The 15,453-nt window shown below is 37.7% G+C and overlaps 1 protein-coding gene across 1 annotated transcript in view; it reads right to left on the bottom strand.

Annotated features, from left to right (window-relative positions):
• LOC136264793 (uncharacterized) overlaps positions 1-15,453 on the bottom strand; it is a 306,221-nt gene that overhangs the window by 158,119 nt on the left and 132,649 nt on the right. The window contains exons 19-22 of the mRNA XM_066059562.1: positions 14,557-14,734; positions 4,346-4,662; positions 4,188-4,263; positions 4,015-4,142 (exon numbers count right to left, since the gene is read on the bottom strand). Of these exons, the coding sequence (XP_065915634.1) occupies positions 4,015-4,142; positions 4,188-4,263; positions 4,346-4,662; positions 14,557-14,734 (699 nt within the window). The remainder of the gene's footprint in view (positions 1-4,014; positions 4,143-4,187; positions 4,264-4,345; positions 4,663-14,556; positions 14,735-15,453) is intronic.

The following is a 15,453-nucleotide window of genomic DNA, read 5'->3' on the forward strand; positions in this document are numbered from 1 at the left end:
GACATGTTTCTAGCTGAATTCTCTACAGGGTGACTTGGTTCTATCTGATCTCTCTACAGGGTGATTTATTTCTAGCTCTTTCTACAGAGTAACTGTTTCAAGCCAATATCTCTACAGGGTGACTTGTTTCTTACTGATACCTCTACAGGGTGATATGTTTTGCGATGATTTGTTTCAGGCTGATCTTTCTACGGGGTGATTTGAAATGTAGCTGATCTTTCTACAGGGTGACATGTTTCTAGCTGGATTCTCTACAGGGTAACTTGGTTCTATCGGATCTCTCTACAGGGTGAATTGTTTCTAACTGATCCTTCCACAAGGTGATATGATTCCAGCTGACCTTTCTGCAGGATGATTTTGAAATGTGTCTGATTTTTCTACAGTGACTTGTTTCTAGCTGATCTCCCTACAGCGTAACTGATCTCTCCACTGGGTGACTTGTTTCTGACTGATCACTGTACAGGGTGATTTGTTTCAAGCTGATTTGTCTACAGGGAGATTTGAAATGTAGCTGATCGCTAAAGGATGACATGTTTCTAGCTGACCTCTCTACAGGGTGACTTGTTTCTAGCTGACCTCTCGACAGGGTGAATTGTTTTTAACTGATTTCTCTACAGAATGACTTTTTTTCTAGCTGAACTCTCTACAGGGTGATTTATTTCTAACTGATCCTTCTATGGAGCGATTTGTTTCAAGCTGATCTTTCTACAGGGTGATTTTAAATGTAGCTTATCTCTTTACACAGTGACTTGTTTCAAGCTGATCTCTCCACAGGGTGACTTGTTTCTAACTGTTCTCTCTACAGGTGATTTGTTTGTAGCTGAACTCTCTATAGGTGATTTGTTTGCAGCTGAACTCTCTACATGGTGGTTTCTTTGTAGCTGAACTCTCTACAAGGTAATTTCTTCTAGCTGATCTCTCTACAGGCCGATTTGTTTCTAGCTGAACTCTCTACAGGGTGACTTGAAAATTTTTAAAACTCTTTGCAGGGTTATTTATTTCTAGCTGATCTCTGTACAGGGAGATTTGTTTCTAGCTGCTGAGAGATTTGTTTGTAGCTGAATTCTCCACAGGGTGACTTGAAATGAGGTTGGGCTCTCTACAGAGTGATCAAGCTGATCTCTCAGGATACCTGGTTTCCAGATCTCTCTACAGAGTGATTTTTCCATCCAATCTCTCTACAGTGTGATTTATTTCTAGCTGATCTTTCTAGAGGGTAACTTATTTCTACCTGATCTCTTAACAGGGTGACTTGTATCTAGTTTAACTCGTTACAGTGTAACCTGATCTCTCTACAGGGTGATTTGTTTCTAGCTGAACTCTCTACAGGGTGACTTGAAATGTAGTTGAAATCTCTACTTAGTGACTTGATCAAGCTGATCTCTCTACAGGGTGATTTATTTCTGGCTGATCTCTCTACAGGGTGATTCATTTCTACTGATCTCTCTTCATAGTGACTTGCTTATACGTAGCTGCATGAACTCTTTATTCACAGTGACTTGTTTCTAGCTGATCTCTTTGCAGGGTAGCTTGTTTCTACTGAGCTCTCTACAGGGTGACTTGAAACGTAGCCTGAAATCCTTGCAAGGTGACCCGTTTCTAGCTGATCTCTCTACAGGGTGATTAGTTTCTATAGATGATCTCTCTACAGGGTAATTTGTTTCTAGTTGATCTTGATTTGTTTCTGGCTGATTTTTCTACAGAGTAATATGTTCTAGCTGATATCTCTACTGTGTGACTTGTTTATAGCTGATCTCTTTGCAGGGCAACTTGTTTCTATTGAACTCTCTACAAGATGACCTGATCTCTCTACAGGGTGATTTGTTTCCAGCTGATCTCTCTACTGAGAGATTTGGTATCTCTACCGTGTGACTTGTTTATAGCTGATCTCTCTACAGGGCAACTTGTTTCTACTGAACTCTCTGCAGGTGACTTGCTTCTAGCTGATCTTTCTACACAGTGATTTAGCTAATCTTTTTTCCAGCTGATCTTTCCACAGGGTGACTTGTCTCTAGATCTACATGGTGATTTGTTTCCAGTTGATCTCTCTACAGGATTACTTGCTTCTAGCTGATCTCTCTACAAGGTGATCTGTGTCCAGCTGATCTCTCTACAGGATTACTATGTGGCTAATCTCTCTACTGAGTGGTTGAACTCTCTACTGGGTGACTTGAAATATAGTTGAACTCTCTACTCTGTGACTTGATCAAGCTGATCTCTCTACAGGGCAATTTGTTTCTAGTTGACCTCTCGTCATGGTAACTCGCTTATAACTGCATTAACTCTGTTTACACAGTGACTTGTTTCTAGCTGATCTCTCTGCAGGGTGACTTGAAACATAGCTGAACTTTCTACAGGGTGACCGGTTTCTAGCTGATCTCTTTTCAAAGTGATTTGTTTCTGGCTGATTGCTCTAATAAGAGTGACTTGAAAAGTAGCTGAACTCTGTGCAGGATGACTTGTTTCTAGCTGATCTCTGTACAGAGTGATTTGTTTCTATTGAACTCTCTGCAGGGTGACTTGTTTCCAGTTGATCTTTCTATACAGTGACTTGTTTCTACCTAATCCATCTTTTTTTCTAGCTGATCTTTCCACAGGGTGACTTGTTTCCAGCTCTACAAGGTGATTTGTGTCCAGCTGATCTCTCTACAGGATGATTATGTAGCTGATCTCTCTACTGGAAGACTTGTTTCTAGCTAACCCCTCAACAAGGTAACTTGTTTCCAGCTGAACTCTCTACAGGGTACTTTGAAATATAGTTGAATTTTCTTTAGGGTGGCTGGTTTCTAGCTGATCTATTCACAGAGTGATTTGTTTCTAGCCGATTTCTCTACAGGGTGACTCTAGCTCAATACTACAAGATGACTTTATTGTAGTTGAGTTGTATACAGAGTGGTTTATAACTGAGTCTCTACAGGACATAGTTGAACACTTTAATAGAGTAATTTTTATTTCTTAGCTGACTGCTTTATTAGGGTGACTGCTCTATTAGAGTATCTCGATCTCTCACTTGCTACACCGAGTTGGATTTCGTGTTGTAGCTCTGTTGCTTTTAAGTCTGATTCTTCTACACAGTTGAAGGTCCTTTCTAAGATGATTACTCCATCTGTACAGCGATTTTCAAAACATTACTCCAAGCGGTTTATCTGGTAGGCATGGCAAGTAGTCATTTTTTTATTAGTTAATCTCGATTGCATAATTGTTACACACTGTTGGTTTTTTTGTTATATCTTCATGGTTTTTAACCCAATTTCTTTCAAACTACAAAAGGTTTGAGGTTCAATAGTTAACCTATCACCCACCGATTTTCAGCTTCTTCCCATAAGCGGTTTACCCTGTAGGCATGACAACACATTGGTATTATTTTTCATGAATAATTGCTAATAACTCCTTGACTGTTTATCGTATTCCAGCCAAACTTAGTACCAAGATGCGCCTTTATACCCCTTTCTGTGTGCCAAATTTCAAGACAATCGGATATGGTGTTTGCATTTTATGGCAGTTTTTGTAAGTGTGCAAAAAGAAGAAAAACAATAAGAAGAAAAAAAAACGAAGAAACTAAGCCAATTTTTGAAGTCGCATATCTGGGAAAGCTTGAAGCGATTTCACTCAAATTTGGTAAGTGGAGTTCTGACGGCGGGCGTGTCCACAGCAAAAATCATCTTGTTTCGTAAAGGCAGCACATAGCTATGGAGGTGCGAAAATCGCGTTTTCTTTTTTCCTGTCAATGTACCCACGGGTGTTGTGTGCTGGCTTCTTGGCCGCACGACACACTACCGTGTGTCTTGATGCTGTGTTTTGTTTTGCAATAATACATACAAGATTATCAATAAATTTAACTATTGTATAATATAAAGCATCTTCTAAACTGATTTGAGTGCAATTGGATTACTAAATAAAGATTGTGTGAGTGAACTGCATTATTATCATACTATACATTTATTACTGGTGTTTCATGAAATTTTTGCATGCATTACTATGGTACATTTGCATGTATTGTGCATAATAACTCACAGTAACAAGTGGTTCTTGTAGTTGCATAGTTTTCTGTGATTTTCTAAGTTCATTTGCTTTATTCTTCAACTTAGTAGCCAATTTAATGATTGGAGCAAAAAATTCTTCTACTTTTTTAGGAGTTAATGCTAGGAATACATTCTAATGATATGTAATGTACAGCAAATATTTACCTGCATGGATGTTGAGCTTATGAAATGTAGGCAGTAAGTTGCCATTAAGCAGAGTACAAAGAGTTTTGGCAGTAGCCTATTCAATAAGTTATAGAAAACACAGAATTCCAAACAAGTATGCAATCTACTTTTAATTTACTTATGCCAAACATACTTACCAGTGCTGATGAATCAGTGTCTGTCTGCTTTATTAATTTAGAAATAATTGAACTGTCTTCAGTGTTAACATTACTGGTTAATTGACTTTCAGTTTCGACATCTATCTCTATCAGTTCCAAGATAGGAGCTGTGTCAATTAACTCCAGGAGTTTCTTGTTAATAAACTTAAAATAAGGTGTGTCATTTTGTTCATCCAACAAAGGAATTAAATCTTCTTTAGATAGGTTTCTATTTTGGCTTTGTGACTGCTTGTCAAAGTGCCAACCATGGGTGTGAATTTGCTTCAATGAATTTTCAAGATCTCTGTCTTCAAGTTCTAGATTGTGCAGCATGATTATGGTAATACACACTGCTTTATAACTGCTAAGCACCTTAGTGCAAGGAAAGTCATTTTTTAGTTTAACCTTTCTGTATTTATTTATTTGTGTTTGTCTGCAACAGAAGCGCATGATGTAAGGTGTTGTGCAATGAACGAGATGATGTAATGCAGCAAAGATTGTTGTACAATCCACTAACATGTAATAGGCCATTGGTCTGGTAAACTTTATCCGCACACAAACAGCCAAGCTGTGAAAAAATGTGCGGTCTTAAAAAGTCTGGGTAAAAAAAGCTGAAGGTGCAACCTTAAAAGGCCTTAGTAAGAAAGCTGTGAAATCAAAAGTGGCAGCCAAGAAATGGTTGCAATGATGTTAATGTTAATAATGGCTCTGCATTATTAAAATTTATTAGCATTAACATCTTTGTAGCCATTTCTTGGCTGCCACTTTTGATTTCACAACTTTTTTTACCCAGGTTTTTTAAGGCCTCAGCTTTTTTACAGCTTGGATGTTTATGTGTGGATATCACTTCTTTTTGTAATTGCACCAAAACCAGCCTACTGTATTGACACTTCCTTTTAACTCACTTTTGAACATTTTCCCCCGTTACTACAGGAACTGATTGTTGAAGACTGTGTGGCTGGTCTATATGTATCTATAAAGAACTAAATTTTGAAGACACGAAGATAACTGGGCAGATTCGACTCATGGGAGATGCTCTACCCTGAGGAAATTTCCACAGCAGAAATGATTATTCTTTCAAGCACTATCAATCTACAGATACATGAAAATGGCATTTTCTTGGTTCCGTATAACAAGTATATGTCAACCGCTCGCACCTGCTGTACTTGGCTGCATGACACACTTGATAAAAATTTACAGGCTATTTTCAGAATTTTTGTAGCACTTAAATAGAGTACACAACTTTTCTGAGCACTTCAATACAATTAATGCATATAGAATTTCCACTAATAGATCTATGAGTTATCATTCTAGTGTGCTAAACTGGACTTTCATTTATATGGTAGAAATTAAATGAGGTGAGCAACTGACAGCAGTGGTAAAGGCTTGGGTATATAAGTGAGGAGGTCCCTGGTTCGAAACCTGGAAAATTTTTTTCAACATTTTTTTGTGCACGTTTTTTACAGCTCAGTGACTGTTCTATTCGAGTATCTTGATTGCACTTTTTTCACATGTTTGATTTTGCTTTATATCTCCTTAGCAAATACTCTCAGTGCTTTCAAACCACAAAAGGTTTGTACTACGATAGTAACTCATGTACAGACCAATTTTTAAGTTATTCCATCAAGCAGATTACCTGTAGGCATGACAACAAATCGCTTTTGCAATTTTCAAAATCGCTAGTAATTCTGTTGTTCTTAGTTCAATCTCTAAGAAAATTGGGCTGTACATATGTTGCATTACGCTCTTACCGTACTCCAAATTTAAGTCAGTCGACTTAAGCATGCACAAGTTATAGCAAGTGGAGTGAAAAGAAAAAAAAGAAGCAGAAGGTGAAGGTGAAGAAATATATGAAGAAAATAAAACAAACTTTGAAGGCGCATATCTCAGTGATAGCTGGGCGGATTCAACTCAAATTTGGAATAGGAGGTTCTCTACCCCAAGGGAGTTTCCGCAGCAAAATTGATTAATTTCCGTTGAGGCACTACTGAGCTATGAATGCATGAAAACAGCATTTTCTTGGTTCCTGTAAAATACACACTTGTCTGTCGCATCTGCACTAGCTGTGCTTGGCCACACAACATCGTCAGTACTATCATGTGTCTTGATTGTTGTTTACCTATGCTAGCAGCCTTACAAAGGCAGTAGTATTCAGTATTTACACAGTTTGTTGATGGTTTGTGGTGACCATTGTGGTGACCACACAAAACAACAGAAACACTTTTTGAACACCAGCCTATTTACTATGAAAGTGCAAAATGTATTTAAATGCATATTTTCCAGTGTTGTGGGATGCATGTAGTTTCAAATTAATAGGTTAAAGCACATTTCTCCTGCTGTACTTGACTAGAAACAGTGCATACATCATTGTTCCATGCATTTATCCTGGTGTATGGGTCAGACTAGAAAAGTTTCTAATCAGGCTGAGTATATATATAATTGTGTGATAAGTGTAGTGAAGCATTTGAGTACATAATACAATATGAACTTTGGTTTACACTGTAATAAGTTGTCTCAAGCTGTGTTTTGTAAAAGTGACAGGGTCATACGTACTTGCTTGTTCTATGCCAGCTGTTATGAGCTGGATACAACAAGTCTTCTTTTGATAGCTTGGTAAATGAGAATATTGAATCTACTGCACTGGATAGTGCCATGGGTCAGCATATTAAAATTCTGACTGACACACAAGCCAATATCAAAATTGCCCACACATCATGATCATACAGATAGAAAATTAGGAGTTTTAAAGTTGGATTAGGGATCAAAGAAAAAAGTAGCGAAACAAGGGAATAGCTAAAAAGTAGTGAGGTTGCCTATACCTGCAGATATACTAGTGGACATTTGACTGAATCAGGAATTAAATTTCCACTAGTATATCTGCAAGGTATAGGCAACCTCTCTTGTTTCACTACTCTTTAGCTATTCCCTTGTTTTACAGATTTTTACTTTGATCCCTAATCCAACTTTAATAAAATCCTAAATTTTCCTTCTACTAGCTCGCGTACTTTTAATAATATAATCACCCGCACATACCAAATCAAAAGGAAGAATGATGCCAAGCATGTCATTAAATTAATTGCTGTATCTGAATGTGTGCCCCAACCATCAATTATCACTGAAAGCATAGTGCCACTACACTTTGTTTTTAGCCACGCTCAGCCTGTTATACAGCATTACAGGTGAAGAACAGTATGAGAAACACCTCTTCAATCAATCCAGTCACTACAGAAAATACAGACAATTTTCATTATTGTGATAGTCAGCAAAGAGGAAACCATATACACTACCACTTGCATTGTCACTGAAAGGAAATGGGATGGAAGGGAGGACAAAAGTTAGTCCATGATCCATGCATTGTATGCACTGCTGTATACCAACAGGCTAAAGTGACATCTAATTGAAAAAATCAGGCTTGTAGCCTTAACAGTTGTTGAATTATGCTTGTCTAAAGGTATCAGGCAGTTAGATAGTCAGTCAGTCAGTCAGTCAGTACAAAATTTGGCAAAAAATTTTTTTTAACCTGTAGCAACTTATTGGAAGCATTTTTGGCTGCTCTGTAGACACTTTTGGGCTTGCTTATACCTCACCAATACTGCCAAGATGCCAGAAAGTATTGTGAGGCTGGTTTTTTGGGTAATATTTTTGTCCGGAAAAGCCCAAACCTTTGTGATCCCTAATATATAGTACTATCATACTGTATGATATCCACAGCCAATTCACCTGTAGAAATAAGTACTTGAAATCTACATTACTATTCAAAACAATCTATGTTAGGGTCAGAAATATGAAAATTTGATATTCTCCAATCAACTGCCTAATTAACTATTGTCATGAGTTAGGCTTAAGTGTAACTTGACTAACACCAGTGTGGCAGCAAAGTTTGTCACTTTTTTCTAGGAGAAAACAATAGATATGTCCTAAAATCATGTGATTTTTTGTTGCAGCAGTTTGCAGGGACACTTCACCCTCAATGTTGTTCTAGTCATCTATTATCAACTCAAAGAATTGGTGGTTTGATTTTATTGGTCAGTTTCGGGTGGCAACACAATCTGTGTGGCCTTTTGATGACAAACAAAATATTTTTTCCTCTGAAACAAGGACAACAACCAGTACTAGGTAAAGTACTTGCATGGGAATTATGGTTAAAATTGAAGTTTGTTAGCTATCTGGCTGAGCCATCTATATGCTGAAATTCAACCAAAATAATGTGACCTTTGCAAACAAATACCAGAATGGGTGACGAATCAGCTTCCAATAGCAAGAGTACAAAGCTTATGTGTAAACACCTAACAACACGGATATCTTGCCCAGTAAATGCACAGAGCAATCCAATACATGAAATTGGCACTCACATGATTATTAAAATTCAAATCACAGAAAGCACAACCATACTCCATTCCAATGACTCGAAATCAAATGACAATATGTTTGTATGCATTAGGTTATGCATCTCTATTAGTCCAGCAGTAAAAGACTTGCCTTATGATGCCATCACAGTATAAGACCCACCTGTGCTAACCTAGACCATGCCTGAGTGAACAATTAACACAAATATTTACAAAAGGAGCATACTGCAAGGTTACTTTTTAAAAATGAAAGTGATTTTATGAGTATTTGCTCTCATTTGAATTTCGATCATGTGAGTGTCTATTCCATGCATTGGATTGCTCTATGCATTTATTGGGCAAGATACTGTGGCCATATTGTTAGGTGTTTATAAGCTTCGTATCCTTGCTATTTCACTGATTTATCACCCATTCCGGTATTTGTTTGCAAAAATTGCATCATTTTGGCCAATTTTCAGCATATAGATGGCTCAGCCAGATGGCTAACAAGCTTCAATTTTAACCATAATCCCCATGCAGGTACTTTACCTAGTACTGGTCATTGCTGACCCATGACGCAGTTGTTTGTCCTGTGCTCCAAAGGAAGAAACATTTTACTTGTCATCAAAACCCGCACAGATCGTGCTGCCACCAGAAACTAACCAATAAAATCAAACCACCAACACTTTGAGTTGATAATCATACAGTACGATAGTATTGTATAGTAGGAACCACAAAGATGTAGGCGTGGCCCACAAAAAACATCACCCAAAAACCAGCCTCAATTTTCCCAGATGACGATGAGGCAGTATTGGTTAGGTAAAACTAAGCCAAAACAAGCTTTCAGATTGACCTGAAACGTTTTCAACAAGTTGCTACGGAATTTTAAAAATAAATTATTAAATGGAATTTTCTACTAACTGACTGCCTGACTGACTGACTGACTGACTGACTGCTTGACTGACTGATGCCTTTAGGCAAGCGTAACTCGATAACAACTAAGGCTACAGACTTGATTTTTTCACTGTTCAACGTTGCTTGGGCCCAAGAGGTGCCTTTTAGCATACCGCAGTATGTACAATGCATTCTCATGGACTTACAAGTGCCTCCTCCTTTGTGTCCTATTCACCTTTGCTGACAGCGAAAGGTGTTGATTTGGCGGAAGCATGTGATGGCTTCCCTTCATAACAGAAATTGTCCGTATTTTCATAGTGGCTACTTTGATTGCAGAGGTGCTTTTCGAACAGTTCTTGATTTGTATTGCTGTGCAATGGGTTGAACATAGCTGACAACAAAGCATAATGGATACTTCAATTTTCAGATGATAATTGATATAACTGAGGTGCACAGCACCATTTCTTTCATCTCATGCAGTATGCATTTTGATTGCAGAGGTGCTTTTTAAACAGTTCTTGATTTGTAATGCTGTGTAATGGGTTTAACATAACAATGAAGTGTAATGGACACTTCACTTTTCAGACAATAATTGGTATAGCTGGGGCGCACGGCGCCATTTCTTTCTTTTGCGGTATGCGTAGGCTCATCAGTCATATCAAGACACACGGTAGTGTGTCGTGCGGCCCAAGAAGCCGGCGCGTAACACCCGTGAGTATATTGACAGGAAGAAAGAAAATGCAATTTTCGCACCTCCGTAGCTCTGTGCTTCCCTGATGAAACAAGACGATTTTTGTTGTGGACATGCCCTCCAATTGCAGCACTCCACATTCCAAATTTGAGCGAAATCGCTTCGTGCCTTCCCGAGATATGCGACTTCAAAAATTGGCTCAGTTTCTTCGTTTTTTTTTCTTCTTATTTTTCTTTTTCTTGTCGCACACTTACAAAAACTGCTATAAAACTCGAACGCCATATCCGATTGCCTTGAAATTTGGCACACAGAAGGGGGATATATGGGCGCATCTCGGTACCAACTTTGGCTGGAATACGATAAACAGGCAAAGAGTTATGAGCGATTATTCACGACAAATAACACCAATATGTTGTCACGCCTACAGGGTAAACCGCGTATGGGAAGAAGCTGAAAATCGGTGGGTGAATAGGTTAACTATTGAACCTCAAACCTTTTGTGGTTTTAAAGAAATCAAGCTAAAAAACAGGAAGATACAACGAAAAAACCAACAGTGTGTAACAATTATGCAATCGAGATTAGCTAATAAAAAAAACGACTGCTTGCCACGCCTACCAGATAAACTGCTTGGGGTAATGCTTTGAAAATCGTTGTACAGATGGAGTAATCATCTTAGAAAGGCTCATCAATGGTGTAGAAGAATCAGACTTAAAGCCACGGAGTTATAACACGAACTCCAACTTGGTGCAGCAAGTGCGAGATCGAAATACTCTAATAGAGCAGTCATCCTAATAGAGCAGTCACCCTGAAGAGAATTCAAGAGATCAGCTAGAAATAAGAAACCTGTATAGAGATCAGCTACACACAAGTCACCCTGTAGAGAGATCAGCTAGAAGAAGTTACCTTGTAGGGAGTTCATGCAACTATGGAAAGGGATAGTTCAGCTAGAAAAAATCACCTTGTAGAGTTCAGCTACAAAGAAACCACCATGTAGAGAGTTTAGCTACAAACAAATCGCCCTGTGGAGAGATCAATAGAAGAAGTTACCTTGTAGAGAGTTCAGCTACAAAGAAACCATCGTGTAGAGAGTTCAGCTACAAACAAATCTCCCTGTAGAGAGATCAGTTAGAAGAAGTTACCTTGTAGAGAGTTCAGCCTCAAATAAATCACCCTGTAGAAAGATCAGCTAGAAGAGGTCACCTTGTAGAGAGTTCAGTTACAAAGAAACCACCATGTATAGAGCTCAGCTACAAACTAGTGACCTTGTAGAGACATCAGCTAGAAGAAGTTACCTTGTAGAGAGTTCAGCTACAAAAAAACCATTCTTTAAAGAGCTCAGCTGCAAACAAATCACCTGTACAGAATTCAGCTACAAACAAATCACCCTGTAGAAAGATGAGCTAGAAAAAGTTACCTTGTAGAGAGTTCAGTTACAAAGAAACCACCATGTAGAGAATTCAGCTACAAACTAGTGACCCTGTAAAGACATCAGCTAGAAGAAGTTACCTTGAGAGAGTTCAGCTACAAAGAAACCATTATTTAAAGAGCTCAGCTGCAAACAAATCACCTATACAGAATTCAGCTACAAACAAATCACCATGTAGAGAGATCAGCTAGAAGAAGTTATCTTGTAGATAGTTCAGCTACAAACAAATCACCCTGTAGAGACATCAGCTAGAAGAAGTTAACTTGTAGAGAGTTCAGCTACAAACAAACCATCATTTAGAGAGTTCAGCTTCAAACAAATCACCTGTAGAGAGTTCAGCTACAAACAAATCTCCCTGTAGAGAGATCAGCTAGAAGAAGTTACCTTGTAGAGAGTTCAGCTTCAAACAAATCACCCTGTAGAAAGATCAGCTAGAAGAAGTCACCTTGTAGAAAGTTCAGTTACAAAGAAACCATCATGTAGAGAGTTCAGCTACAAACTAGTCACCTTGTAGAGACATCAGCTAGAAAAGTTACCTTGTAGAGAGTTCAGCTACAAAGAAACCATTCTGTAAAGAGCTCAGCTGCAAACAAATCACCTGTACAGAATTCAGCTACAAACAAATCACCCTGTAGAGAGATCAGCTCGAAGAAATTACCTTGTAGATAGTTCAGCTACAAACAAATCACCCAGTAGAAAGATCAGTTAGAAGAAGTTACTTTGTAAAGAGTTCAGCTACAAAGAAACCATTTTGTAAATAGCTCAGCTGCAAATAAATCACCTGTACAGAATTCAGCTACGAACAAATCACCCTGTAGAGAGATCAGCTAGAAGAAGTTAACTTGTAGAGAGTTCAGCTACAAACAAACCATCATTTAGAAAGTTCAGCTTCAAACAAATCACCTGTAGAGAGTTTAGCTACAAACAAATCTCCCTGTAGAGAGATCAGCTAGAAGAAGTTACCTTGTAGAGAATGAAGCTACAAACAAATCACCCTATTGAAAGATCAGCTAGAAGAAGTCACCTTGTAGAAAGTTCAGTTACAAAGAAACCATCATGTAGAGAGTTCAGCTACAAACTAGTCACCTTGTAGAGACATCAGCTAGAAAAGTTACCTTGTAGAGAGTTCAGCTACAAAGAAACCATTCTGTAAAGAGCTCAGCTGCAAACAAATCACCTGTACAGAATTCAGCTACAAACAAATCACCCTGTAGAGAGATCAGCTCGAAGAAATTACCTTGTAGATAGTTCAGCTACAAACAAATCACCCTGTAGAAAGATCAGTTAGAAGAAGTTACTTTGTAGAGAGTTCAGCTACAAAGAAACCATTTTGTAAATAGCTCAGCTGCAAACAAATCACCTGTACAGAATTCAGCTACGAACAAATCACCCTGTAGAGAGATCAGCTAGAAGAAGTTACCTTGTAGATAGTTCAGCTACAAACAAATCTCCCTGTAGAGAGATCAGCTAGAAGAAATTACCTTGTAGAGAGTTCAGCTACAAAGAAGCCATCATGTAGAGAGTTCAGCTGCAAAGAAATCACCACTGCCCAAATTTCAAGGCAATAGCTCTTTCCAATCTGAAGTTATCAATTGTCAAAGTTGGCAAATTGGATGTGTGTGGAAGGCCCCTTTTCGCAAATCCGTTCACATATGTATTATATATATAATTTGTACATTTACTGATAAAATATTTAAAGTGCATCTACTTCATCTTTTCTTCTTCCTGTAGTAAAGAAAAAAAACATAGGTTAAAAAAGTCCCAACGCTGGCCATAGGCCGGCTTTGGGGTATACAAATACAAAAAGAAATGAAATCTAATCCAAAACAGCCAAGCTGTAAAAAAAGTGTGCGGCCCTCAGAAAGGCTATGGTGAAAAAAGATGTGAAATCCAAGGTGGCGGCCAAGAAATGGCTGTGATGGTAGGTTAATGGTAAAAATTTTAATAATGACAATTCAGGTAAATTTTGTGAAGCGGCACAAAAATTCACCTGAATTGTTGTTATTAAAATTTTTACCATTAACCTACCATCACAGCCATTTCTTGGCCGCCACCTTGGATTTCACATCTTTTTTCACCATAGCCTTTCTGAGGGCCGCACACTTTTTTTACAGCTTGGCTGTTTTGGATTAGATTAATATTATTTACAAAAATAAGTTAGCAAACAAGTACACAAAAAATTCGGAAGTTTCAACTAGAGTGGGGACCATAGCACATCGATAAAAAGTACTGAAACAAGCTGGAGTAGTGTACAATATATAATTACAGTAAAACAATAAGAAGTGTTATATCCTTACTGTGCTCAAGATACCATGATGGAAATATTTCACACAGTAGGGATATAACACTTCTAATTGTTTTACTGTGATTATATATTGTGCACTACTACAGCTTGTTTTAGTACTTTTTATCGATGTGCTATGGTCCCTACTCCAGTTGAAAATTCCAGATTTTTTTGTGCACTTGTAGACTACTTGAACAATGTTGAGGGTAAATATCATGGCATATGAAGAATCCTACAAACCAATGCAGCGAAAAATCATGAGAATTTAAGACATTTCCATCATTTTCTACTAGAGGAAAGTGACAAACTTGGTCGCCATGCTGGTATTATACAAATTACACTTAGATTAACACATGACAACAGTTAGGTAGTTGATTGGAGGATATCGATTTTTCATGTTGCAGACCCTATCTATGTACAGTATACTGTATTTATAGTACATGTGAGGCATACCATGCTTATGCATATCATTTATTATTATTTTGCATTTACATGTACGAAATACAATCACAGGGAATTGGTATAATGCTTGGCTTCGTTACTTCTAGGTTTAGAAATCCAGGAACTAAACCATATACATACAGTATGTACCTTGAGATTTCTTGTACAAATGTTCTACAATTCTTCCTTTCACTATTCGCCATTCATTAAATAGAGCATGATTCCACAATTTTGAAAGCATCTCAATTAGTGCAGTCTTCCCTACACCAGTTTCTCCCTCAATGATCACTGGTACTCCGCACTCACGTCGCTCATGAATATTCAGCATCTACATACATAAAATGACACATAGAATATTGCTGACTTATCACACATACTGTGGTTAGCTTTACTTTTGTATATTCATGATTATTTTCATATTTGTACTAAATATATATTATTTTATACTTTATAAGTTTTTGATTTAGTAAATCCAATGTGTCAATCTTTACATCAACTTTTTCATGAAAGCAGGTGTTAGTACATGTCTACAAGTATAGCTATTAATAAAGTATCTATAGCTACATGGGATGCAGCCAGAACAATAGTAAATAACTAGTATTGGAGTCAACTAGTTATCATGCGAGTGCTCTCTATTAGAGTATACTAATCTTATGTAGTGATAAAAAATGGTTGAAGTGCTTTATTTGAAAGTTAAGAGCTACAGCATTAAAGTCACACATGGAAATTGTAAACCCCAAAGACATGAAGAGTATCGACATGGTAGCTACTGTAAAAAAAATTGGCTGAAAGCTGAAAATTTATTTCAAAACGAAATGGCAGGGAATAAACAAATTACTGAAATTCTAGTACTCATCCATGCTCCAATATAGAACACCCAACACGTACAAACAGTTTAGGTTCATATAAACATCACCACCAGTCACAAGTATAGCGTAGAGACCTAACACGAGGATCTTTGTGGATTTTAAAACCAAGGAAAAGCCAAAGTTTTAAATGAAAACATGAAGATTTGAGGGCATGGTCTCTAACCAACTGGGCATTTCA

This window comes from Dysidea avara, chromosome 8 (genome assembly GCF_963678975.1).
Source record: "Dysidea avara chromosome 8, odDysAvar1.4, whole genome shotgun sequence".
NCBI lineage: Eukaryota > Metazoa > Porifera > Demospongiae > Dictyoceratida > Dysideidae > Dysidea > Dysidea avara.